Below are 24,893 nucleotides of genomic sequence, written 5' to 3'. Positions count from 1 at the left end.
TTAAGGACTGCCACACCCAAAGCACCCAGAGATGAAATTGGGGAGGAGATTAATTCAGAGCCCAGCTTGGTACCTCCCATCCACACCCCAGTTCCCTGCTCTCCATGATGAGGAAAGCCCAAACTATCGTTCCCAGTTTTCAGACCTCAGTTCCGCCCCGGCTGTTCCAGGCAGAGCAAACAGTGTCACAGGGCAGCCTGGGGACATGGCCTTCTCGGGAAGGTGGAAGAGAGCATAGCTGTGCTGTGGGTTTGGCAAGGAAGCCTATTGTGCCCTCCACTTTAAAACACCAGATGGTGAGAGGTGCTTCAGGAGCAGGGCTCCTGTCTGTGTCTCTAACCTCAGCCAGGAGCTTCCCAAAGAGGCTGTATCTGTGCTTGCCCTGCTTACCTCTCACTCTGTCCTTGCCCTTAATCCTTTTAACAGCATGGTCAGGTGGAGAGGTGGAGAAGCCAGGATGTACCTCCAGCCTGTCAGTGCCCTGTGCAGTTTGCTCTCCAGCAGCGGCACAGGTTGGACAGGGTTAGTTGGTGAAACCAATAAGTCTTTTGAAAGCATGTTACTCAACTGCATGTTGCAGATGTGAGTTCAAGCAAGGCCCTTGTAATGCTAACTGCTTCAGGAGTATCCCACTGAGCCATTGTGCAGGGTCTCTAAAGCACAGCTAGCTCCTGGTGATGGTCCAGCATCATATGCCCCAGTGCCCCTGTAGTTCTATTATGGCAGCATTTGGGACATACTTTGCCACCCTGAAAAATTTTAGCACAGCATGGAGATGGGCCGAAAATGCTGCCTTTGCCAGTCCTTAAAACATGCATGCCTTGTCTAGGTCAGAAAGGGCCCTCTGAGTACTTCATCCTTCATCTGGAGTAGGTAGAACAGATCCAGAGATGAGAAAGAAGGGTGATTGGAAGGCTAGATATCACCAGCTGCAAGGAAAGAATGGGGAGTATCAAAAGACCAAGCAGAGACTCAATAAAGGCCTCATTGAACATCCTCAGCAGCCCACGTGTGGCATTTACTCCTAGAGACCTGCTGGGATGTAGGACACAGTAATGATCTGACAGAAGTTTTCTCTGCTGCAGCTGAGCAACAGCAGCATAATTGCTGGTTCAGATATAATGAAGTCAATTGTGCAACGCCTGCTGCATTGCCTAGAGCGTGTGCCTCAGTACAGAAACAATAAAGCTAATTCCAGATCTCTCTACAGTCCTAAGCCCTGAATCACAGGGCAGTGGCAAGAGCGGAGAGGCACTCCCCGGGACACAGGCAGCCCCACAAGCCAAGCCCCAACCTGTGAGGCTAAAAGCGGCTGTTGAACAAGTTGGAACGAGCTCTTTCTCAGGTACAGCAGGCCCTGGGTGAGCAGCCTTCCTGGCTCAGAGCCAGCTGCCCTGGCTCATATGTCACCTGCCTTTCTTCATGTCCTGGGAAAGGCAGCTTCACACCCACGGGAGCAAAATAAAACCTCACCTGTCTAATTGCAATGACTTCATGTCAGAACTCTGAGCATGCCTGGTGTGAACAATATGCCTCCAGGCGGGTGACAGGGTGACAGAGAGACTGAGCCTGCTGAAGTGGCCCCACGATCTCAGGCAATGCCGGTGTGCAGTGCTGATGGGCTTCTCTGGAGGTGCCAGTGATGCTTTTCCTCTTTTCCATCAACTCTCAGAGCTGCTGATGGCACAAGCAGCACAGGAATACGTGGAAATAGAAGAGCATGAATTCTGCAAGGTTGTGTAATGGTAGGAACTCCTGGAAGGATATGGGTTACCCCATAAGGCTGAAGGGGCTCTCCATACACCAGACAGAAGTGTAGGTATGGTGATGTCTTCATGCCCAGCCCTTTAGGCCTTCCTGTCTTACAAGTTCTCAGAATTGCAACAAAGCTGTGGCCAGCTCTGTCGCAATGCCAAAGACATGCCTGTGAGCCGGCAGTGATGGGGCAAGAAGCAGCCATCACTTCTCCTGTTCCCAGTGGGAGTGCCTTGCCTGTGGGACTGCAGCCGAGCCCCTGGGCAGCAGAGGGGACACAGCAGATTCACATGGGGCAGCTCTGCAGGTGCACCCTTTCCTTCGAGGTACATAAACCACGGCCAGGTGGGCCAGTCCTGCACTCATTGGGAAAGGAAACAATTCCTGTCACAGAAGCTTACTGACAATGGCCCTCCTGTGCCCTGGCCTTTGGAGGGCAACTGAGCATCCCACGGTTCGACCGATGTCTGCAAGGTGTTTTGTTTTACACACGGAAGTGAGTTGTTTAATAATGCAAGCAACTTGTTGGCCCCAGGGCAAGCCAAGGGCAGAGCTGGGCCTGGAGAAAGCCTGGAGCCTTGGGGATTGCTGTCAAGTTGTTAAAAGTGGAGAGGAGGTGCTGGCAGCTGGCCAAGCACTGTTGGATGTCAGAGGGAAACAGTTAATGTGATAAAAGAGGCATTTAATATCTCGGCTGGGTAATGGCTCCCAGGGTGCTCCTGCCTGGAGCTGTTTGTGTGCAGAGAGAGCGTGATATTGAGAAACAAGGGCTATCCTCCCTGCTCCTCCCTGAGCCTGGGCGCTGGGAGCCAGTGACTCAAGGCACTGGGCTGAGACCTTGAGTTCAATGGACATCTTGAGGATGCCTGGCTCAAACGTGTATCCGAGAGCTTCCTAGCAGTGTTAAGCCAGACGATGTGAGGCTGTGCATGTGAAATAACAGCTACTTGGCAGAATTTCCCTGTTGCGAGGTCTCAGAGCTCCAATGTGCTGAATTTTTGTGCTTAATGTGGCCCTCCTTATTAGGACAAGCCATCTCCAGGCATCCTGAGCACAACTCGTGCTGCTGTGCCCTCCCTATGATGGTGTGACCTGGACAGCCTGACTCTCGTTCTGCCACTTAATAGCCTGGCACGGGACACATTCTGGAGAGCTTCACCAACTCCCAGGCAGGAGGATGCAGAGTCTGGCAAGAGGTGGGCACCAAGCACTTCTGCATATGTTGGGGCCCCCCTCAGCATCCTAATTAAGTGATGATTAACATGGAAGATCCACTAGCCAAACAATCCTGCTTTCAATTATTGAGATGACACGTCTGGTCAGGAAAAAAGGCAGGATGTAACTGGCTTGCCATGAGAAGGGTGTGGTGCCCGGATAGGCAGCCGGGGGAACCCAAGTGCTGGCTGACAACAGTGAATCATCAGCAAAGAGCTGCTGGGCTTCTGCAGGGATTCCTGCCAGGTACCGCTGGCTTTAGTGGTTTGGTCAATGGCCTTGAAATGAATCCCAGACTGCCTCTGATAAAGTGTGAGAATGGCAAGAGGATGTACAGAGTAATAAGTAACAAGAGTGGCCCTTCCTAAAATTCTCAAATTAATTACTTCAAGAAATTTCACTGTAATGTGGCCTTTTAATCATACAATCCTTAACCATCTCTGAGATTTAATTGTCCCCTTCAACAGTTACTGCCCTACCACACTTAGCATTATCCCAAATTTTTCTTAATAAACATTTCTTATCATGGTGGGCCTTGCAATCAGCCCTGTGGATCCCCACTGCAAAGGCCTTCATCTTGCCTTCCTGGCTAACAAACACACCTTTGCTATTGTTGCTTCTGGTGCAAAACAGGCTGGCTTGCCATGCCAACATAAATATTCAGGAGTAACACAAAAAGTAGATCTGGAAAGACCATCATCAGCAGCTCTGAGCTTCCTTCAGCTGTAGACACAGAAAACCAATCGTTCCACCCCTCTTTGCAGCAATGTTGTGATTTATGCAAATACTGTTATTATTATCTCCTGCCAGCTTCCAAGTGAGGATGTCATACCAACAGCGTTGATCTGAATCAGCCAGATGTAATCATACTGAAGGTTACAAGTTTGCAAAGCAGTACCTTCCTTACCTGAGACAAGCATATCAGTAGCAAATACATTTTTTGGTATTTAACTCTCTGCTGATAGAATAAAAATTAATTATTCTGTTATTTCTTTCTGGTATTATCAGTAATCTAGAGTTTTCTGGTTAGACCAGTTTATTTTGTTAATGATTGCAGTGATTTCTGTTCTTCAATCCTTTGGAATTACCCCAGTTTCCCCAGCTCTGTTAAAAATTGCCATCAGTAGCTCAGCAAGACCCTCAGCTAGACCCACTAATGCTCTCAATGTAGGCCTGATGAACTGCAAATGTCGATTTTAGCAGTAATGTGTTACCTTAGGGTTTGTTACAGGTGACATCCAAACTGCAGTCTTCGTATCCACAGCACTCCACACAACTCACTCTCCTAGGTTCCACTCTTGCACTGGTAGTTAGGCACTGAGGCTATGGAAAACAACAAAAAGATGCTTTCTGGCATTGTTGTTGGTTTCTTTCCCCATTTTTCTTCTTTCCTTCTCATGCAAATGCATTTGCTTCATCTCCTTTTTTATTTGTCCCTGATTGATTCATTGTTTGGCTTTGATCCATGCCTAGGTGAAGACAATGGGCCAAAGCTGGGCATGTCACTGGAAGGCACAGTGAGGACCAGACAGCCTGTGACCCCAATCCTACCAGGCACTGCAGAAAATCCTGCCCAAGCCAGATGAATACTAGGGTTGTGGAGCTTGGGAGAGTGTGGGCATGGACATGTTGGTATGCATGAACAAAATCAGGTTTTGCTTCACAACAGAATCCCTTCCTGTTCAGTATCAACTGCAGCTTCTGCTCCCCTCTGCAGCTGGAGGGTTCTCTAGCATATGGAGGGGGTGTATGGTATCAGTTTATTCATTATCTTTCATCTCCCTTCCCTCGGGATCTGATCTAGGCCATGCAGCTCCCAGCTTCACTGTGGATGAGTTTGGTGTTCTCTTCCTGTGCACCACAAAGTTTTCCAGCCCAACCTGTCACCAACCACATGGCAGGAATGGGAGCAAAACCCTGTGCCATGGGGCTCAGCTGCTCCCTGGGCCTGTGTGCCTGCTCATCACGGATAACCTATTTACTCATGGGTTCTGCCACCTCTGCCAGCCTCTGACTCTGTTGATTTAAAATCTGCAAGCACCTCAGTTTTGCCTGGGTTTTGGCTGGGGCAGCAGCCCCACTGTCAGCACATGCGAGCATCCCTGCAAGGCAGAGCCTGGGACACGCAGCCTGGGTCTGTCACATTGCTAAATCTGGCTCAAAGTCATCACCCTGCTTGAACGAAAGTCACCCTGACTTTGCTGTTTCTCACTTCTCTGTTCTGCTATGCAAACTAAAAGCAGCTGAATGACTTTGCCTCTCTGGATTCTCCCCAGTCTCTAGAAGGTACAATTCTAAAACAGCCAGCTGAGATGAGAACAGAGTGGACAAGAAGGAGATGGGCAGGTAGCTGAGAGCCTGGCTACCAAGGTAAACATGTGGAGCAGCAAAACCATAAAGGTGTGAAGAAATCAGCTAAACAGGGAAGTCAGGGAGGGTGGACAGGTTTGTTCGGATGAGACAGCAGGACTGTGAGTAAAAGAACCAATGCAGATTTTAAAAATGGGAGTCCTGCTCTCGTGATGTCTTCATGAGCCCCCTGAACTTGCGGTGCTCCACCCTGATGCAGCCCTTTCAGGGGTGAGCAAGCCCTGGAGCTCCCACTGACCCCTTTTCTGGGGGCTGCAATGGCACTGTGTCCAAGAGATGGTCAGCATTGCCATCTGTCCTAGAAGCTGGCAGGCAGAGGAAGGTGGTACAGAAATGGCACCCAGGAGACTGTCTCACTCTGTTCAAACCCTCTCACTCCATCTTAGTGGTTTTGGCTCCTGCTCCTTTCCTGCTGCAGCTCCACTGCATGGAATGGGGACCTTCCCTTGGGGAACAGGGAGAAGAGGAAGGGAGTCAGCTGTGTGTGATGAGGGGAGAAACAGGCACATGACTTGCTGAGCACTTCATAGCTCAAAAACTGCCAAGAATACAAACTTTCAGTACGTAATTGCCAGTTTTGTTGAGGCTTTGAAAGGGCTTGTTTTCTTCTGGAAATCAAAAGCTGAAATGTTGTGCAGTGCAGAAAAAAAAAATCTCTTAATTTGTGGTTTGCATAATAATATAGCATGGGTTAATGGTGCAATTCTGTTGGCTTCCTGAGAGATTGGGTAAGCAGGATAAAAACATTTGGTCTGTTGGGGTCTTGCTTTGCTCATCCAAAACCTCTTTCCTCAGAAAGCCTCAAAGTATTTAATGAGCATTTTTGAGACCCTAGAAAGCTGAAAACAAGCTTGCAACACAGCTATCCCCAGAATTTGTTAAGAAATAAGAGTCTTCTTGAGACACACTCAAGATGCCTGTGATTTGAAGCTGACATGAGCCAGGTTGGTGCATCAGGACTTCAGGCTGACCTAGGAGGAAAGGTCAGGTAGAGAAGGCAGCGTGCTGCAGCTGAAGGTGTGAGAGAAAGCAAGGCGCCAAGATTCGGCTAGGTCCTGGTGGCTCCTCCTCACCCTCCCAGCAGCAGGATGGGATCCCTGTGAAGCAGCCTGTGGCTCCATCTAGTGCCCATGCCGGCTCTGCACTCATTGCTGAATAGGTGGGCCAAAATCAGAGCCCCTGGTAGCCAGAGAGGATTCCCTGGCTACAGGCAGCCCCCCAGGGAGCCCCTCCCTGCTCGTAGGCAAACAGGTACAGGAGGACAGTGCTGTGATGGCATCCAGGAAAAAAATCCCCAGTGGCAGGAAATACTCCAAGTCGTTGTTCAAGGAAATCATCAAGTTGCTGTCTGATGGTAGGGGATGGATCTCCCAAGCCTTGAAGAGAGAAATGCCTAATGCCTTTGGCACACGAGGTGATGCCCTCGGCATTTCGTCCATCCCAGGCACACGACTTAGGGCTGGGGAAGGTTTTTCTCGGGGATATCTGTCCTGAAAATTGTCCCTAAGGAGTACTGGGAATGACCTGTCTCAGCTTCAGGCCGCCTCATTCTGCCAGGCTTCCCAGCTAGGAATTTATGGTAGGTGAGGAAGATTCCAGCTGTGGTATAGGTGTGGCAGTGGATCCAAAAAGCTCTGACCGTGCAGGGAGATCAAGCTCCCTCCTTCTCCCATCCAGGCCACAAGAGGGAATCATAGATCTCCATGGCGAGGACACCTTCAGAGGTGCAGGTGAGCGAGACCGCCGAGGACACTGAGAACGGGTGAGCACAACCCCTCTGCAGCAGCTGTCCAGGCAGGGGCCATGAACGAGAAAAAGTCAGCAACGCAGCTCCTAGGGCACGGTCCCGGTTCTCCGGGGGCGTGGGCACCCTGGAGTTCCCGGCTGCCGGTGCCACAGTGGTGCCAGAGCGGTGCCAGGCGGCCCCGGCTCCTGGCAGGGACCTGTGCCTGCCAAGTCTGGCAAGCTACACCCCGTCACGTCCCCTGCCCCGACAAAGCGCTGAGTCACCTCAGCTGTCCCCTCCTGCCGGCTCCTCCTTCCCGGCGGGACCGGCCGGGCAGCTGACTCGGCGGGAAGCCAGCGGCGCCGGGGGTGCCCCGGGCGGCAGCCGTGCCCCGGCGCGGTGCGCTGTCAGCACCGGCACCAGCGGGACAGGTCGGTGCCACCACATCCGCACCTCGCTGGCGCTGTGCGGGGCCCAGGTGCGGCCCTGCGAGCGGAAGAGCAGGCGCGGGGAGCGAGACCGGGATGAGGGCAGGAGTCAGGAGCGGGCTGACAAGGGACGATCGGCGGAGCGGCCGCGCTCCTTCTCCAACGCGCCTCCCATTACGTCACCCGGCGAGCGGCGAGGCCGTGACGTCAGACGCCGCGGTTGGCTGCAGCCGCCGCCCATCAGGCAGCGGAGCCGCCTCCAGGCCCGCGGTGGCCCGGCCGCGGGGGACGCGCGACACCGGCCGCAGGCGGCCCGGCCGGGCGGGGAGGGCTCGGCGACGGCGCTCAGGTGGGCACCGGGGCGGGACGGGGGAGAGCGGGGCGCAAGGGGCCATCGGGGAGCGGGGCCAGTGCTGTCCCTCGCCGTGCTGCCACCGCCGCCCCTCCCGGTGCCCCAGATCCGCTGGCCGCGGCCCAGGGCCGCCCGCCGGTGGCGGCGGGGCGGGGTGCGGAAACTTCCAGCAGCAGCGAGTGGCCCCGGGAGCGCCGTGTTTACGGCCGGGCCGAGGGGCGGTCCCAGTGCCGCCGTACGGGTGCCGGTGCCAGCGCCAGCACCGCCCTCCCGTCAGCTGGGACTCACGAGCCGGGGGCGAGTACCGGGGGCGGGACGGTACCCCGAGGGTTCGTGGGGGTTGCGGCGGCCGCGTTCTGCTCCTGTCCCCCCCACCCGGAGCGGGTCGGCCGATGGAAGTGTCCCAGCGTGCCCGGGGATGGCGAGGGTCCCCGCTGAGCCCTTAATCCGCTCCAGCCGCTAAGAACCTTAGCGGACTGCGCCCTCCCGCTGCCCCCCCGCCCCGCGACTGAGCTCATGGGGGAAGCGGGCAGGGAGCGGAGCCGGCAGCGGGAACCCCTTCCCCCTGCCTGGGCAAGTTGGGGTGACGCCGGCGGGAGGGCGGTGCGTCAGCAGCAAAGGGGCCCCTGACCGAGGCTGTAGGTGTTCCCAGGTGGCCGAGGTGTGCGCAGGGTGCTGGGGAGCTGGGCATGGCGTGGCACTGAGTTGCTGTCGGGAGGCAGTGGGGTGGCCGGGACGCTGGAGAGAATAAGCAGCCTGCCCTTGCTGTCCCGCACCCAGCACTACCAGTCTGTGCCCTGACTTTGCCTTCTCCCCCTGTAGTGACCCCGTGGGACAGCTCACGTCATGGTCGACTACTACGAAGCGCTGGGGGTGAGCCGCAATGCCACGGCTGAGGACATCAAGAAGGCGTAAGTATATGGCAGCGTGCCTCTGCCTGCGAGGCAGAGTCCCCCAGGCCACCCCCAGCTGGTGCCAGTGAGGGAAGCAAGGGCTCCCTTCGAGCCGGTGGGGACAGGGCCCAGCTTCAGAGGTGACAATTCAGCCTTTTTTTCCTTTGTATGGATGTCAGAGTGGGGTTGGGCTTTGCTGCTGTACAAAGGCATCTTTTGGTGGGGTTTGGTCCCTTTCTCCCTGCTGTCAGCCTGGGGCTGGATGTGAGTCTCAGTGGTGTTTGGAGGCTCCCCTCTTTCTGCCAGAGGATGCAGGGATGACAGGGACTCTGCTGGCATCAAAGTCAGGGGACTGGATGTTACAGGTTAAAGAGCATCATGTCCCCTTTCAGGCATGTGGGCCCTGTGGGCAGGTTGGTGCTGTGCCCCAGGTACTACTGACAGAGCCTCCTGAGTCTCTGCAACTCCTGCCTGGTGCCTGCTGAGGTGTTGCTGCTCTAACTGGGGTGAGGCATCCCCTGGGGGGAATGCCAGCAGTTTGCTGGCTTGCCAAGAGGTGGCAGAGGTCTCCATGAGAGGGTTCCCAAGAGTGAGGGAGAAGCTGGGAAGCTTGGGTTAACCCTAGCTAGCTTCAGTGGGGAGGAGAGGGCTGCTGGTGCTCTCCTGGCCCCAGGGGGCCTCTAGCAACCCCTGGTCCATGCACACTCACAGTGGAGCCTATGAAGGCTCCAGAACAAACCTGTGAGCATTGTCCAGAGCCATCGATGAGGGCAGCTGAGTTGGGCACACATTGCACTGCTATGGTTGTGCTGCAGTTCTGTGCTAATTTCTTTTTGTTTAGCCTGTGTTGGTGTGTGTGTAGCATAAATAAATAAATATTTATATCAGGGGGCAGAAATAATCCAGGAAGCTCCTGTTCCATGCGTGAGGCTGTAGGGTGCTGAGTGAAGTGGGCTTGGGGTGCTCCTGCCCATAGGCTGGGAGGTGCATGCTCAGATGGTGGTTGCTGGCCCAAGAGCCCAAGTGCTGCTGTGTGCCCATCACTGCCCCTCTGTGCAGGTACAGAAAGGCTGCGCTGAAATGGCACCCGGATAAAAACCCAGACAACAAGGAATATGCTGAGCAGAGGTTCAAGGAGATCGCTGAGGCATACGAAGTGCTGTCGGACAGTAAGAGGCCACAGTGACATCTTGTGTGTGTGTGTGTGTGTGTGTGTGTGTGTGTGTGTGTGTGTGTGTATACTCCCTTGGGACTGTTTACACGGGGATGTCCTGCTTCTGGGCTCACCTGTCTTGCATCCCTGGCTGTCCCCAGGAGGAAGTGGGTCCCTACAGCTTTACCACATGACTTGTAGGACTTGGTTACTTCCTCACACATCTCCCAAAACAGCCCTTGGGAGAGATGCTCAGCTGTTGGCATCCGCAGTGGGATCTCCCAAGTGGGGCTGAAGCTTTTGCATTCTTGCCCAGTGGTCTTACTTGGGTTTGGGTGCGGGGCTTACTTGGGGCTTGTGCCAACCGCCTCCTCTTGCTCCCTGCTGTTCTGCACCTCCCTTAATTGGGAGAAGTGTTAGTGCTCCCGTCCCCACCTGGCAGCCAGATTCCCTGCAGCCCCCTTTCTTCTTCCAGAGCAGAAGCGTGATGTCTATGACCGCTATGGCAAGGATGGACTCATGGGAGCAGGTGAGTAGGGCCCTGGGGTTAATGCAGCTCTGGATACATCCCTGTCTGAAGACCTGGTGTGGTTCAGTGCCACCAGGGCTCCCCGCCCTTCAGGGGAGATGTCACCCAGGGCTCCATTTAACACTGAGTGTGTTCCCTCCAGCAGGACCAGGGGGCTCTAGGGCCAGTGCTGGGGCCCCCGAATTCACCTTCACCTTCCGCAGCGCTCATGACGTTTTCCGGGAGTTCTTTGGCGGACGAGACCCCTTTGCTGAATTCTTTGGTGCGTGTGGGGCAGGGGAGGCTGACTCTTGGGCATCTCTCTGTCCGTGGGGCAGCTGCTGAGTTTGCGGTTAGAGCTCACATCTGGCCCTGGCAGAGAGTGCCCACATCAGTGCCCTGCTTCTGGTTCACCAAGCTGATGGGGTAATGCTGATGGGGGACCCCTGCCTTTCAGATGACATGATGCCCTTCTCTGAGCTGCGAGGACCTGGCACCCGGCACCATGGGGGAGGCCACTTCTTTTCCCCCTTCCCAGGATCCTCAGGTAGGAGGCACTGCCATTCCTCCCAGCAGGGGATTCCTAGAACACCATGTTCCCCTGTGCAGAGTCTGTCCCCTGCCCACCTCTTGCCACCCACCTTGGCACCAACCTTTTTGCTCCCTTCTTTAGATTTCTTCGCCTCATCCTTCAGCTCTGGTGCAGATGCAGGACTGGGCTTCCGCTCTGTTTCCACCTCCACCACATTTGTTAACGGCAGGCGTATCACTACCAAGAGGTAAGGGCAGTGCCAGCCTACTTTGCTCCCAAAGACTTCCCTCCATCAGCAGGCCTCTGACCCTGCAACTTCCTGCTGTGGTGCACTGGCTGCATGGCCCTTGACCGTCCACCTGTTTGTCTGTCTGTCTGCAGGATTATTGAGAATGGACGGGAGCGTGTGGAAGTGGAGGAGGATGGAGAGCTGAAGTCGATCCACATTGATGGTGAGAAGTGGTACTGCAGTCTGAGTTGTTGAGATCTGCAGTCTTTCCCTTTGGGATGTCTGGGGGGTGCTGCATCCAGGCTTTGTTTTTGACTGAGCCTTGGTTAGCCCTGGTTTGGAGCTCTGCTCTGAAGGATTGGTGGGGTGGGGTGGAGGTGCCAGGACCCCACACCAGCTTTGGGTAGCTGGACTGGATGAGTCCCCCAACCCCTGCCCCTGTTCCCACAGGTGTTCCTGATGACATGGCACTGGGGCTGGAGCTGAGCCGGCGGGAGCAGCAAGCCTTCCCCAGGCCACGGCCCCCCTCACCACCAGTACCAGCCCCACACCAGACCTCAAGCTCCTCACCTGTCTGCCTCTACACAGATAGCGAGGATGAGGATGAGGACTTGCAGCTGGCCATGGCCTACAGCCTCTCTGAGATGGAAGCTGCAGGGCACCACCAAGCAGGTGGGCACAGCCCCGGCTCCCTGTCGGCACCGGGGGGCAGCCACAGCAGCCCGTTCTCCACCCGCAGAGCCCGTGGTGTCCGGGGGAGGCTGGAGCAGGAGCCACTGGGGGCCGGCAGTTCTGCTACAGAGGGGCACGAACCTGCCCCCAAAGTGAAGCTGTGGCACTGCCCCCTGCTCTGAGTGTGGGGCAGGGAGAGGAAAGCAGGGGTGGAGTCTCACTGGAACTCAGCTCCTGCCTCCCCTAGCAAGGGAGGGGGTCTCTTCTGCCATGCCTCCTTGCTCAGGTGAGTGGATGGCTAGTGGCATCCCAGCGTTGGAGGCTCTCAGACTTGGAGGTAGTGGCTTGAAGAGGAGCCCCCTTGATGGGGTCCCAGGAAGAGGTGCAGCTCCCTGTCCTGGATCTTGGAAGCTTGAGGGGCCCATGCGCCGGCACATTTTGATTGTGCCTCCCCCTCTCTCCCTGCCCGCCCTGCAGGTGGGCAGGGTCTCCAGCAGGTGCCTCCCTGGCTGCAGCCTGCCCCTGCCCAGGCTGCAGGGAGTGCTGAGTTGAGCTCCCCTCCTTGCAAGGAGGAGTCCATACATAGCCTCTGCTTGGTGCCTTGTGTCTTGTCTTTGCCCTCTGGATGCTGTTGTTCCTGCCTGTACTCGCTCCTTCTGTGTCTCCTTGCAGACTCTGCCTGGTCAGTCCCTTGCGTATGCCTTGCACCCCCTCCAGGGCAATGTCCCTCCTTGCTTCCCACTGCAGCAGTGACCCGCTGTGATGTTCACAAGTGTTTCTACCCTCTCCATTACCCGTAGTTCTGCCTTGGCTGTCTTCCTCCTCCACCTGGGACCTTCCTCCCTCCATCCCTGCTTCTCCCCAGCCCTTGGCCAAGGAGGATTTCACAGGTGCTGTTGTGTACCCCCCTCCGCTTGTCTCCCCAGGTGTGTTCTGAGGCTGCTGCGCCCGGGAACCGCGCACGCCCACTCGCCCACGGAGGCTCTCCCAACCAGGACTCCGCTTTCTCCCTGCACGGCCATCCCCTGCCACCCCCTTCCCCCAGCACCCTCTGGCTCCGTGGGATGTGGTGAGGGGGGGCATGACAGGGCTTATGGCCAAGCACTACCTGGGGCTGGGGGGAGAGGCCCTGGGCACCAGAGGGTGGGGGAGAGGGGGGTGATGGGGGTTGCTGTAGATTAGGCTGCTGGGGGATGCTGGCTGTACGCAGCGAGGGGCAGCATGGCTGGGTTCAGCCAGCAGGGCTGGGCTCTGCCCCCCTCCTCGCTGTAGCGCCCCCCCCTCTGACCTCCTTCTGCTAACAGCTGTCAATAAACCTGTTTGCAGTAGCTTCTGCCTGTGGGGTCTTTCTGTGCTGGGGATGCAGGGTTGTAATGTTTGCCTGCAGGTGAACTTGCTTGTCTGGCAGTTGCAGAGTGCAGGGATAGAAATGGACAAACATGACATTTCCTCCCTGTACCATCCCAATACACACAGTCAAGAGGCCAGGCCCGGCTGCAGCTGCACGAACGTGACACAAGAACTTTATTCACATCAAGATACAAAATTATAGTTCTCTAGAAATTTTTCTTCTGCTCGAGTGTCTAGGGAGGGAGCACACAAAGGGGACCTGGAGTGGGGGCCAGGCCCCCCTGCACCCTATGCTCCCGCCAAGTATGGAGGACCCATGTCCCCACTTCCGCCCCCCACAGGGGTACAGGAGGAGGGCTAACGCAGAACTGACAGGTTAGGGAAGCCCCCTGCCAGCTCCCAGCAGCATCACCTGGTGTCCCCCTCCACAGGGCTTAGGGGCCATGAGCCCTGCCCCCTCTGAGGTGACAGTGGGTGTGATGGGGTTCCTGCACACAAAGGGCCTGAGGCCAGTGTCCTTGGGGAGATGGGAAGGGGGGCCTGGGGGCAGGGGGAACAGAACCAGAAGCACAGACACCATTTTACAGGGAGAGCAGCCCCAGAGGCCTGTGAGGAGAGTGCGAAGCGGAGGGTGGGAGGCAGAGAAGAGAGCGGAGGGAGAGCTCCTCGCCATCACTGCGGCAGCGCCTTCAGGATGGCGTTCACTTCCTCAGCCACAGCTGTCAGTGCAAACTCAAACTGGTCCTGCAGGAACACAGCAGGACACATGAAGGTCCCTGCCAGCCCAGCCCCAGGGGCTATGCATGCTTATGTGGAGGGAGAAGATCCCCAGTTTGGGGCATACCTTGGTCTGCACCATACCAGGCCGCTGATCTCGGATGTGTTCCAGCGTAGCAGCTATGTCTATCTCCTTCACCCCTGGGGCAGAGGGAGAGAGGGGTGCTAGGAGGGGAGTTCACAGGCCAAGCTCACGGACAAGGCAGAAATGGTGCGTCCCTACACCTACCTTTGGCCATTCGGTTCAGGACCATGTCGACAAGGATGTATGTCCCAGTCCTGCCCGCACCATCACTGCAAAACACAGATGCTTGGTCCAGGGGAGCTGGTTCCAATGGGACTGGTCCTGGGCAGCAGGTCCCAGCTTTCAGTCACCCTCAAGCCCAAATGCCCCTCCATCCCCTGCAGTACCTGCAGTGCACGATGATAGGGCAGGAGCGACCCCGGTAGCACTTGTTCACCTTCCTGCAAGGATAAGAGGGAACAGATCAGTGCCCTGCTGTGCCAAGGTCAAGGTTGTGCTAGGCGTCCCTTGCTGTGCTCAGTGGGGCAGGACAGCAGCACACCATGATGTGGCCCTGGGGGTCCCACTCGTGGCTCCTCCTGCCTCCATAATGGTGCTGGACAATGGGATGGGAACCACGAGTGGAAAGTGGCAGGGGCAGGGAGAGGAGTTCAGTTCCTCAGGTGCCCAGCCTGGGGAGGGGAGCAGTGGCAGGACCCCCAGGGAGTGGCTCTGGTCCGGTGGGGTGTGAAGCTGGGGGCCAGGCGCCGGTGGGGCTCCTGGCATGCTCCATGCAGCAGGCACGGCTGCCAACGATCACTTTTGTGACTATGCAACTGGAGCCAGATTACTAGCTGCAAATCACAAAAATGACGCCGGCAGCTGCGAGAGAGAGACAGAGACAGACAGAGAGAGAGAGAGAGAGAGAGTGTGAGCGGGACTGAGAGGAGGGCGACATGCTCAGAGACATCCCCCGCTGCCTTAGGCTGGGTCTCTTGCCCCACACAACCTAGGGACAGTGAGCAGCCTGTGCCTGGCAAGAGCCCACTGCCACCCAAGGACCTAAAGACCTGGGCAGGCAAGTTTCCTGGGAGCAGTCCCAGTCCTGCAGCTCTTGCCCTGGGCTAGCTGGGGATCCACCACTGGCTGTAGGGCATTGGGAGCAATGGGTCACAGCCAGTTCAAGGCTGGGGATTTCTTCTTGCACCCACGGCTGGGGAAGGTGCCGGTCAGTGCTGCCCTCCATGTCAGCTCTGGGGAAGAGCACTTTCCCACCCTCACTGTGAAGGCTGGAGAGCCCTGGCAATCTCAGCCAGAGGTTTCTTGCCCACCAAACTCTGTTGAGCCTCATCCCAAGTTGGCTGTATTCAATATAAATCCAAACCTGTATTTTCTGCTCCCTCCCACCCATGGCAGCTCCTAGCCCTTGCACCTGGTCCACACCATGGCCCCGACCCTCATCATCGTGGCAGCGATGTCCTTGCCCATCAGTGGCCTGCATTTGGGATCACCACTGGCTCCCCAAGAGCTGGCACAGTGCCAGGTGGGTGCTCACCTGCGGAAGTCAAGGAGGGGCCGGGTGGTGGTGGGGATGCCCTCAGCTGGCCAGCTGAGGAAGTGGAACTGCGTCAGGGTGCGGGTCTCCTGCGACTGCACATTTTTCAGGTAGAAGCTGCGCACCAGGAAATCCTCACACCAGATGTGCTCTGACACCAGGTTCACCTGCCCAAGTGAGGTAGACCATGGGCATCAGTGCAGGGCAAAGGGGCTGCACTCAGAGGGACAGGGGCTGGAGGATACTCCATGTCGCAGGCTACCTGCCACACTTGCCTCATAAATGTGGTAAAGAGAGGAGCCTTCATCTGGCCAGTAGCGGTCACACTGCTTGACACTGTCCTCGGCCAAGGGGCTCAGCATGACAATCACAGTGCAGCCATGTTCCCACACCATCTGTGGGCAAGGCAAGGGGAGTTTCACTGCTGAGGGACAGCCCAGGTGGGAGGGCAGGCAAGCCCCTGTGTCCCATTTTGTGGGAAGCACACAAAAGGATACCAATGGGCTGGTACTGCTGTGTGACACTCACCTGCCAGAAGTCAGCAATAGTGTGGGACAGCGGCCCCTGTGTGGCAATGTATGCTGGCATCCGTGGGTCATGCTCAATCTGGAGCAGGAAAGGGGGTATCGGGCTTCACGCTCTTTGGCCAGGGGCTGGTGACACTTGAAGGAGGATATTCCAGGGGTGATAGGAAGGTTGGGAAGGGAGATTCAGGTGCCCCAGCCAGGAGGAAAATGGGATTTAACAATTGTTTAAGCAATGGGGCAGGCACAAAGCTCAAATCTGTAGTCCTCAGGGATGTAATTTCAGCCTAGCTCTATCCCAGAGTGAAAACCTCATCTGGGCTGGGCACATAAAGGAGCAGGGCGGCAGGGCAGGAGCCCCCAGTGATCACTTACTATTGGACTGGCATTGATGAAGTCACTGCGGGATGGGTTGCTCTCGGCTTTCAGCTTGATCCGCACGTGATCATCTGGGGGAACAGGCCAGGAGGATTGGTGAGTGTATACAGGAGCTGCAGGCACACTAATGCTGCAATGAGCCATGGCCCTCAGGGTCCTCATGCCCCACACCCTGCTCTGGCAGGACAGCTGGTCCCTGGGGCTGGTCCCTGTGGCAGGGTGACTAGGATGCTCACAGGGCACATAGTCGGGGTTGCGGTTCTTCTTCAGGTTGGCCTCACTCTGGGCAATGGAGCAGATGCTGGGCTCAGCTTGGTAGGCACAGAGCGCTTGCCACTCCTTGGCCAGCCGGTCCCGGTTGCGGAGGTGGTCCTCCATATAGGCCTGGGGCAGAGGGGTGGGAGTCAGCCCAGCAGCAGAGGGGCAGATGCAGGGCTGGGGAGGGGACTGGCACCCATCCAGGCTGGCTCACCAGGATCATGTGTCCAGTGGAGATGTCCATGTTGGACTGGACAGGCTCCTCACACCAGGAAGGTGTGCTGCTGTGGGAGCTGGGGCTGGGCTGTGGAGCATCACTGAACTGGGACGAGACACTGCTGACCCTCGAAGTCTCCGCTGGCGCTGCTGGTGCCTCAGTGCGGCCAAAAAGAGACTTGGCAGCCATGTGCTGACGGCACAGCTCCTGGGGAAGCCCAGCAAGAGCCCTGTCCCTTGGCCACAGCGCTGCCATAGGGCAGCTCCATGCACCCTGAGCGATGATGACACGTGATACATACTGCAGGGTCCCACATCCCTCAGGGTCCTACCTGGTACTCGAAGGTGGTGTCAGCAGCACCCTCTGGCCCCAGGGCAGCCAGGCGCTCCTTCTCCCGCTGCTTGGCATGGCGCCGGAGGCAGAAGGCCGCAGATACTGCGATGGCAATGACCGCCACGCAGGCCAGGGTGATGAAGGTCAGCAGCACCGAGTGGAAGCCGTATCCAAAGCGAGATGGGCGTGAGTAGGCAGCAGCCTCATTTCGCTGAGGACCAAGCCAAGTAAGGGTTAGTTAGCACGGGGCCGGGGGGGGGGGGGGCAGAGACCCTATTCTGCTGCACTTTGGGATTGCTGGGGGTTAAAACAGAGCAAGGGCTCCTCTTTCTCCTTCCTGAGGAGATTCTCCCAGCAACTTCAGCGGGGGCTGAGCTGGTGTCACTGGGGTGAGGCAGAGTGCACCCACCTACCTGTCACATGGGGCACTGCTACAATGGTGTCCTTGGAGCTGGAGGAGCTTGGCCAGGTAGCAGTGACTTAATGCTTCCCTGCTGCCAGCAGTCAGGGCTGCTGCTGAGGCAGGCCCTGCCTGGACTGTCCTTCTACAAGGCAGGCAGTAGCCCCTTAGAACTTTGGTTCCATGACCTCCTTCTGCCCAGCTGAAGACCAACAAGAGCCAAATTCTGCCCAAGAGGCTAATGGTGTAGGATAGGCAACTACAGTACTGGGCGTGCTACTCTCAGGGGACTTTCCCAGCTGAAGCTGCCTCTATCCTGCTCCACAGCAGAATATTGAGGGAAGCAGGGTGGGGAATATGCCAGCACTGTTCCAGCTGTAGCAGCTAGGTGACAAGTCCTCCCCGTTACCCTCCTCAGTTAGGACACAGAACAGCCCCTGCCACCTTTCAGGTAGTGTTTCTAGGGCTCCTTCCCTGTGACTGTGGGAGACAACCCAATATATGCCAGTCCCATGGTGGAACAGGATGTTGCTCAGGCCTTGCTGGACAAGACCTTCCTGTCAATGCCATGACTACCTAGGTCCAGCTAGGGCAGCACAGGGATGCTGAAGCATCACCAATTCAAGCATTCTGTGCCCAATGAGCTGCCAGAGCCCTGCATTACCTCATTGCCACAGCCTCCCATTGGCTATGAGCCTGATGAGGTTACCGAGGGAACACTGCACCATCATCAACTACATCATCACCATCATTGCCTGGGGATATCCCCAGCCTAGGTGTCCCTGCTGCCACCTGCCCCCCAGCACACAACTGCCGTCAGGGTCCAGTCAGTCCTGCAGCCAGGGCACCCACCAGGCCCAGCACCTCCCAGATCACTGGGACATCCAAGCAGGAGCAGCCCTGCAGCCTCTGGAGGTGTCAGCAGAGCCAGGGGGGAGAGAAGGGATTTCTCCCTCAAGGCCTGCCCAGGCCCTGCTGTCTCCCTGCCTCCCTACATCCCTCTTCCTCAAATCTTGCACCAGTCCCACCAAGTCCAGAGTCAGGAGGGAACAAAGGAAAAGCACAAGCTGGTTAGAACTGGGAAGGTCAGTGCAGAAGGGGGCTTGCAAAGCTGCCTCAGCTTCCTCTGAGCTCCATCTTTGTCATCTCTGACCATCTCTACCAGTTCCTGCCACCTGCCTCATCAAAAGGCATTGCCATAGACACACTCTGCATATTGCTGATAGAGACAGGTTGCCTCAGTGGTCAGGCCACCCCTTCTTCATGGCCTCCTCCAAAGTTTCCTCTTCCTTCCTTTCTGCTCACAACTACAGCCACATGACAAGAAGAGAGAAATGGGGACATTGGGCTGGGGATATGCTACACCATTTTCCTACTCAGGCTGCAAACACAGGAGCCAGGCTTGGTCCTTATTTCCAACCCCTGCTCCCCACTCCAGGAGATTGTTCCTGTGGCTCCCCAGAGGAGCATGGGGAGGGGTAACCCCTCTCCAAACAGATGGTTCCTGTTCCATCTCCGCCTCAACTTGCTTTGCCATTCTCTGGGGACATGATGGTATTTTGCTTGCCTAGCTGTGGTTTATGGGGTGCTCTGGGAACATCACAGTGCTCAGGTGCCCAGGCCACAGCTGAGATGGGTGTGCAGTCTGGAGGGAGACAAGGGTGAAGATAAGTCTTGAGGGATACAGTGCACAGCCCCTCAGTCTTGGGGGAATGAAAAGCCTCTGGGAGTCCCTCTCAAACCACCTTCAAATACTGCAGAGTTTTGTTTTGAAAAGAGCCAAGACCCCTGGCCAGGATCGTGCTGCTAGGCAGTGGAGGGGGATGACAGACAAGGCAGAAGCAGTCTACAACAGGAGTCCTCCAACACAGGACTGGAGTTTATCTCCAACACAGCATCCCAAACACTGCCCAGTCTCCTCTACTCTTAAGCTGCCCCACAGACCTGCAGGGACAGCTCACTCACAAAGACCCTTGTACCCCAGGGAGGGGGGCTCCTGGTTTGTACCAGTGGCAGCATCCTCACTCCCCTATCCCTCACCACCCCAGCCCCAAGGGACAGAAATCCTTGTTCAGTCCTACCTCTCCAACTCCTGTTTGCACAATCTTCAGGCCCAGCTCGTGCTCCAGCTCTCCCTTCACTTGCTCTGTGGACAGGGAGGAGATGGTCAGAGGCATGGTTCCCCTCCGCACAAAAGAACCCCCAGAAACAGAGCCAAGGGATAGCTCCAAGAGCTGCCCACTTCAGCTCCTCAGTTCAGCCAAAGGCAGAGGGACATAGGGTAGGAGTCCTCTCTTCCTGGTCCCTGGCAAGAGGCACCCCACAACTGGGAGGGGAAGAGAGGAACAAGATCAGGGGGACACTGCCCAACTCACCAGTCTGGCTGGCCACATCTGCCAGTGAAAAGTTCTGGGGGTTCTGTTGGATGCGGAAGGTAAGTGCAGGACCCACAACGCTGCCAGGTAGAGGGGGGACACAGTGTTAGACCTGGAAATGCAGAATCCCTACTCACCCTCACTACAGCCCAGTCCCTCCTGTCTCCCTGCCTGGGAGTGCTGAGCATGGCCAGGGCTGAGGCTGCAGCACCTCATGGCACCAGTCCCCTTACCTGATGTTGATGAAGCTGGCGGTGGAGAGGTGGAGGTGCTCAGCTAGGAGCTCCAGCAGCCGCACACCAGCAGCCAGTCCCAGGGGCCTGTGGGGACAGTGTCAGCAGGAGGAGGGGGTGGCAGGGGCGAGGGGACAGCCCCATACTTCCCACAGTCAAGGAACATGGACAGGCAGGCCCAGGGAGTCCCAAGCACACAGCAAGAGCAGGTGTCAGGGTGGGCAGGAGGTAAGAGTGGGGTGATGTGTGGTGGTGGGGGTGAGCTGACCCCCCACCTTGCACAAAAGTGTGCACAGAGACACTTGTGCACACACACTGTCAGCCTTCCATCCTTCCACCCATGCAATAGTGAGCTCTGTCCTTGGTGTGGGCTGGGAAAGGAAGGCTTTGGGGTGGAACAAGAGCTGTGGGTAGAGAACGGATCAGGGGGAGTTGACCCTATAGAAACCCGACCCTACCAAAGACCCAACATGCTCAGTCAAGCATGTGAAGCTGTGACAGCTGTTGGTGAGGAGATACAGACCCTTCACACATGCACACCCCCTTGCCTGACCCCCAGCTCTCACTTCTGGTCTGTGATGATGTAGCCATACTCGTCTAGTGGCCGCATGCCCTGCTGTGCCCCACTGTCCTTCATCTCTGTGTAGCTCTTCTTCTCCACCACAGTGTGCTTTCCAGGGCTGAGTGCATTCCCACTGCGTCCCTGCTGTGGCTCAGCCCGGGGAGCTGGCAAGGATGCTGCCCTGCCCTTTGTTCCATCCCCTGGGGAGCTGCTGGCTGGGATTTTGGGGGGTGGCACTGCGGAGGAAGGGGGCACTGGCTCCTCTCCATGCTGCATGTCCCCCTCCATCACCTGAAGGGAGAAAAAGGGAGAAGCTGGAATCTCTGAGGAGAGCCTTGGGGAAATGTCTCCTCCCCCTCATCCCACCTGTGGCATGGCACCTCCTCCAGCATCACCCTGCTGCAAACCCACCCGTTTCACTGTGGGCACTTCAGGGCCAGCAACACCTGGAAAGGAGAGAGACAGAGCATCCTGCAGCATCCACCCCAAAAGGCAACACTCCCTACTCTGAAACAAGGCGTGCTAGCACCTGCTGCTGCCAGTCCATGCCGGTCCCATCCCTCCACCCAGCTCACCAGAGCTCTGGAGCAGCTGGAGGAGGGTGGATAGGCTGCTTATCTGCTGGGGACTCAGTTCTGGCAGCCCCAGGCCATAGCTGGCCAGGAGAGAAGCCAGTCTCTTCAGAGCAGCATCTGCAAGAGGATGTATCATCAGTTTGGATGCTCTGTGTCTGCATGGAGACCAGGGGCCAGGGATGAAGCAGATGGAGCAGGTGGGGTTACAGGTATATTTTGCCCATGGGCATAAACCCAAAGAGGAGGGAAAGTGTGAGCCACAAGGAACTCGTGGCTGTGGGTACAGGATAGGAACAAGGGTTGGTGCCTGGCTGGAGAACAAGGTACCCGTCTGTGCAGAGGGTGGCTGGGCAGCCAGGGGTGCTTGCTGCTCCCTCTCCTCCATGTTTCTGTAGTCACTGGGGAGCCGCAAGCTGTGCTGAAGCCTGGTGCTGGCAGGGTCCAGGCGGCCAGCTTTCTCTCTGGGCAGGGAAAGCATGCCCAAATCCTGGAAAAGATGCCCCCCATCCACTCCTGGCTGCCCGCCATAGGAGGGCACAGGGCCTGCCCCAAAAAGGGTCTGGGCAGGGACCCGGCCCAGCAGCGAGGAGGTCTCAGAGCTCTGCCTGGCTGAGCCGCTGGGATGCTGGTGAGCACCATCCTGATAGCCGAACTGCAACCAAAACACATGTCAAACCCCACAGCTCCCTGTCACCCCGTGGTGGAGGTGGGGGTACCCCAGCACCAGCAGAAAGGTGCTGCTGCCTCCCAATCTCTACTTCCTGGGAGAAGGAGCTCACCCCACAGCTTACCTTGTGGTAGGAGTAGGGATTGATCAGAGCCTCCTCGTACCCCAGCTGGGGTGGGGAGGGAAGCAGGACGTGCTCCAGGTACCGCTGCACCAGAGGGGAGAGCAGCAGGGGTGGGGGCTGCTCCAAATGCTGAGCTGCTGACAGACCAGGGTCTGGGGCTAGTGGGGCTCGCCGGGGCTCACTGCGGAGAGGCAGGAACCTTGAAGGCAAACAGCACTGGAGTAACTCACCTGGATGAAGGGGGAAGCCCCTCCCCTAAACCCCTTTCGGGGGATGAAGCCCTTGCTGCTCCACTGAGCTCTGCTGGCACTGTCCTACCTGTCCCTGGCCACCGGCTCCAGCGAGGGCGGCAGGCGGAGGCGGGGGATGCGCTCCATCTCCTGAGAGATCACATACTGAGTGATGCCATCCTGCCACGAGAGCCCTGCCATGGGAGGAGGCTGTGAGATATGGAGGCAGCCTGGGAACCATGGTGTGAGTACATGGGATGCCATCCAGATATTCTGACCCTGTGTCCCATGGCCTGGGTTTGATCCCACTCCTCCTTAGCCCACCCTGGTCTCTGGCCCAGCAGGACTGCAGACCGTTCTAGAGCCATTAAGCAATTCTACCTGGCACACCCTCCCTGCAGGGTCACAGCAACTTCTCCCATACTTCCCCATTCACCTTGTGCCATGAGATGCCGCAAGACATCCTGCAGACGCTGGAGCACGGGAGACGAGACCTGGAAGTAGGGTCTGTCCTGCACGGAGCCCACCTGGCACTGCCCAAACAGCCCATCTGCAAGAGAAGAGAGACAGCGGGATGGGATGAAGAAACACCCTGATGTGAGGATCTCCAGGCACAGCCCCACCTTTCTCCTGCCATGCCCCCTGCACTGCACCCTAGGTTCCCCTTCAAGGCATTCCTGTACCCTTCACATACACGTGGGAAGGGAGAGGGGATCTCTGCACCCCTGCTAGCCACTTACCCTGCACACACACCTCCTGCGGGGAGCACAGCCTTCGGTCAAACAGGCAGCCTGGGACAGACAGACAGGCCAGTCAGCACAGCATCCAAGGGGGACTCCAGTGGAATTTGCTCATCACCAGCTGTTTGGGGGACCCCTACGCTCCAGAAAAGTGGCACGGGGATGCAATGTGGTTGGTGATGGTGGGAGGGGACACAGCTTTGTAGCTCATGGCAGAGACTCCGTGCCAGTCTTTTCTGCCCCTCAGAGACAAGATGGGGGCTGCATAGAAAGTATATCCTTGGCTCTGGAAAGTGGCAAAGGCCTGGAGTTTTTTGGGGTGTTAGCAGTAAGGAAGGTAAGACTGAAGCAGCAGAGATGTGCAAAACCACATCTGCTGCCCTCCTACATGTGGTACTACGAGGAAGAGATGCAAACCATTGACACCGGAATCCACTCTCCCTGCGAGGCAGACCCCAAAGCATGGATGTAGTGGTGTTGGGGGTGTGGGGTATGTACTGCTCCATCGGCGGGCAGCACTTGGGCAGGGGGCGGCTTCCCCCTCTCTCTCCCCCCCCCCGTTTCGGTCCAAGACCGTCAGCAGCGAGACGGCAGCAGGCGATGACTCAGCCCCGGATGGCAAGGAAGGAACGAGAAAACAACCGGGGGGAGGGGAGGGAGGGGCCCGTCAAACCCGCCGCGGGGGAAGGGGGCTAGTAAGGATGAGGGTCCTCGAAACCCCGGCACCCACGGGCTAGCGTCACCCGGGGCGGAGGCCACGCAGGTGCAGTGCACAGGACCCCAGCGTCAGGGGAGACCCCAGGGACGGCGGCGGCGAGGGCCGGGGCGGCAAGGCCGGCGCTGTCCGCGGTGCTGAAACGGCGCAGCGCTCTCCCGCCGAGACGCCCCGCTCCGCCGGGAGGGGCGGCGGCCCCAGCTCAGGGAGGCTCCCCCGGCCAGGACGGTGCTCGGCCGCAGCCATCCCGGAACCATTCCTTGCTTGCTCGCGGGGGCAGCGAAGCCCCCTCGGTGCGGCCGGATCCGTCCCGGCACTCCCGGGCCGCTGGATGACAGCCTCGGGCGCCCGGTAGTGAGTCAGCGGAGCCGGGGCCGTGCCGTGCCGTGCCGCTGTAGTCCTGCTACCGACAGCGACACTCGGTTCCCCGAGAGCCTCAAGCTCGGACCACACGGACCGACCTGGAGAAGAGCGGGTGCACCGGCCCGAGCGGGCCGCACTTAGAGGCGGAGGGCAGCTAAATGGCGGCATGGTCTCGGAGGAAGCCACACTTAGGGCCGCTGGCCCGGGCTCCTCATCTCTGCGGCAGCCTCAGGCACCGGCTTTGCCCCTGGCATGAGCAAGCACCGTTCTGCTCTCGTAGCTCTCGGGCCCGGCGGGGCGGCAACTCTACAGCCGGCTGGGTGCCCCGGGGATTAGCACACCCAGCGGCCCCGCAGCCCCGGGAGAGGGGCGCCCCCGCGGTGCCGGTCCCGGACCACCCTGTCCCGCTATCCGCCAGGGGCCGAACTCGCCGCTGCACGCCGTGACAGCACCCTACAGCGGCGGCAACCGCACCGGCCGCGGAGTCCCGTGCCCCTCCACTCCCCGGGAATCTCCTTCCGGCCCTCGCGCAGCCCGGGGCAAAGCCGCCCTGGCCGGGGTCGCGGTCTCACCGTGTGCGGCGGTGGCGGCGGCGCCGTCACGCAGTTGCCCGCGGCCGGCCAGGAGGAGGAGGCAGAGGAGCGCCCGGAGGAGCCGCCGCCCCATGCTCCGCTCACAGC

At 57.8% G+C, this 24,893-nt stretch overlaps 2 protein-coding genes across 7 annotated transcripts; one reads left to right on the top strand and one right to left on the bottom strand.

The window, feature by feature from the left end:
- The first annotated feature begins 7,699 nt into the window (after window positions 1-7,699).
- On the top strand, window positions 7,700-12,967 carry DNAJB2 (DnaJ heat shock protein family (Hsp40) member B2). 6 transcript variants are annotated; one of them, XR_009933428.1, is made up of 10 exons: window positions 7,700-7,843; window positions 8,669-8,757; window positions 9,799-9,908; window positions 10,368-10,421; window positions 10,564-10,683; window positions 10,858-10,947; window positions 11,074-11,179; window positions 11,314-11,384; window positions 11,612-12,119; window positions 12,760-12,967. XR_009933428.1 is itself a non-coding variant. In XM_062498356.1 (10 exons), exons 2-10 carry the CDS (start codon window positions 8,693-8,695, stop codon window positions 12,768-12,770), a joined length of 849 nt encoding a protein of 282 aa, XP_062354340.1. In that variant the 5' UTR covers window positions 7,701-7,843; window positions 8,669-8,692; the 3' UTR covers window positions 12,771-12,967. The 6 variants fall into 6 exon arrangements, 5 of the variants coding, with proteins under 5 accessions (XP_062354339.1, XP_062354336.1, XP_062354340.1 ...); XM_062498356.1 differs by having other exon boundaries at window positions 7,701-7,843; window positions 11,612-11,833; XM_062498355.1 differs by having other exon boundaries at window positions 10,567-10,683; window positions 11,612-12,967.
- An 843-nt stretch (window positions 12,968-13,810) lies between these two features.
- On the bottom strand, window positions 13,811-24,879 carry PTPRN (protein tyrosine phosphatase receptor type N). Its single transcript, XM_062498257.1, has 23 exons — window positions 24,786-24,879; window positions 23,136-23,186; window positions 22,832-22,945; window positions 22,484-22,589; window positions 22,166-22,364; window positions 21,702-22,026; window positions 21,375-21,491; window positions 21,166-21,245; window positions 20,804-21,090; window positions 20,238-20,324; window positions 20,005-20,084; window positions 19,711-19,775; window positions 17,228-17,440; window positions 16,894-17,103; window positions 16,658-16,805; window positions 16,419-16,492; window positions 16,048-16,125; window positions 15,795-15,914; window positions 15,520-15,686; window positions 14,372-14,425; window positions 14,190-14,254; window positions 14,028-14,101; window positions 13,811-13,927 (listed from the first exon to the last, which is right to left on the bottom strand). Exons 1-23 carry the CDS (start codon window positions 24,877-24,879, stop codon window positions 13,856-13,858), a joined length of 2,880 nt encoding a protein of 959 aa, XP_062354241.1. The 3' UTR covers window positions 13,811-13,855.
- Window positions 24,880-24,893: the final 14 nt, after the last annotated feature.

Source organism: Cinclus cinclus, chromosome 9, assembly GCF_963662255.1.
Source record: "Cinclus cinclus chromosome 9, bCinCin1.1, whole genome shotgun sequence".
Classification (NCBI taxonomy): domain Eukaryota; kingdom Metazoa; phylum Chordata; class Aves; order Passeriformes; family Cinclidae; genus Cinclus; species Cinclus cinclus.
Note: the sequence above shows the minus strand (reverse complement) of the source record. Positions and strands in the feature narration are given on the sequence as shown.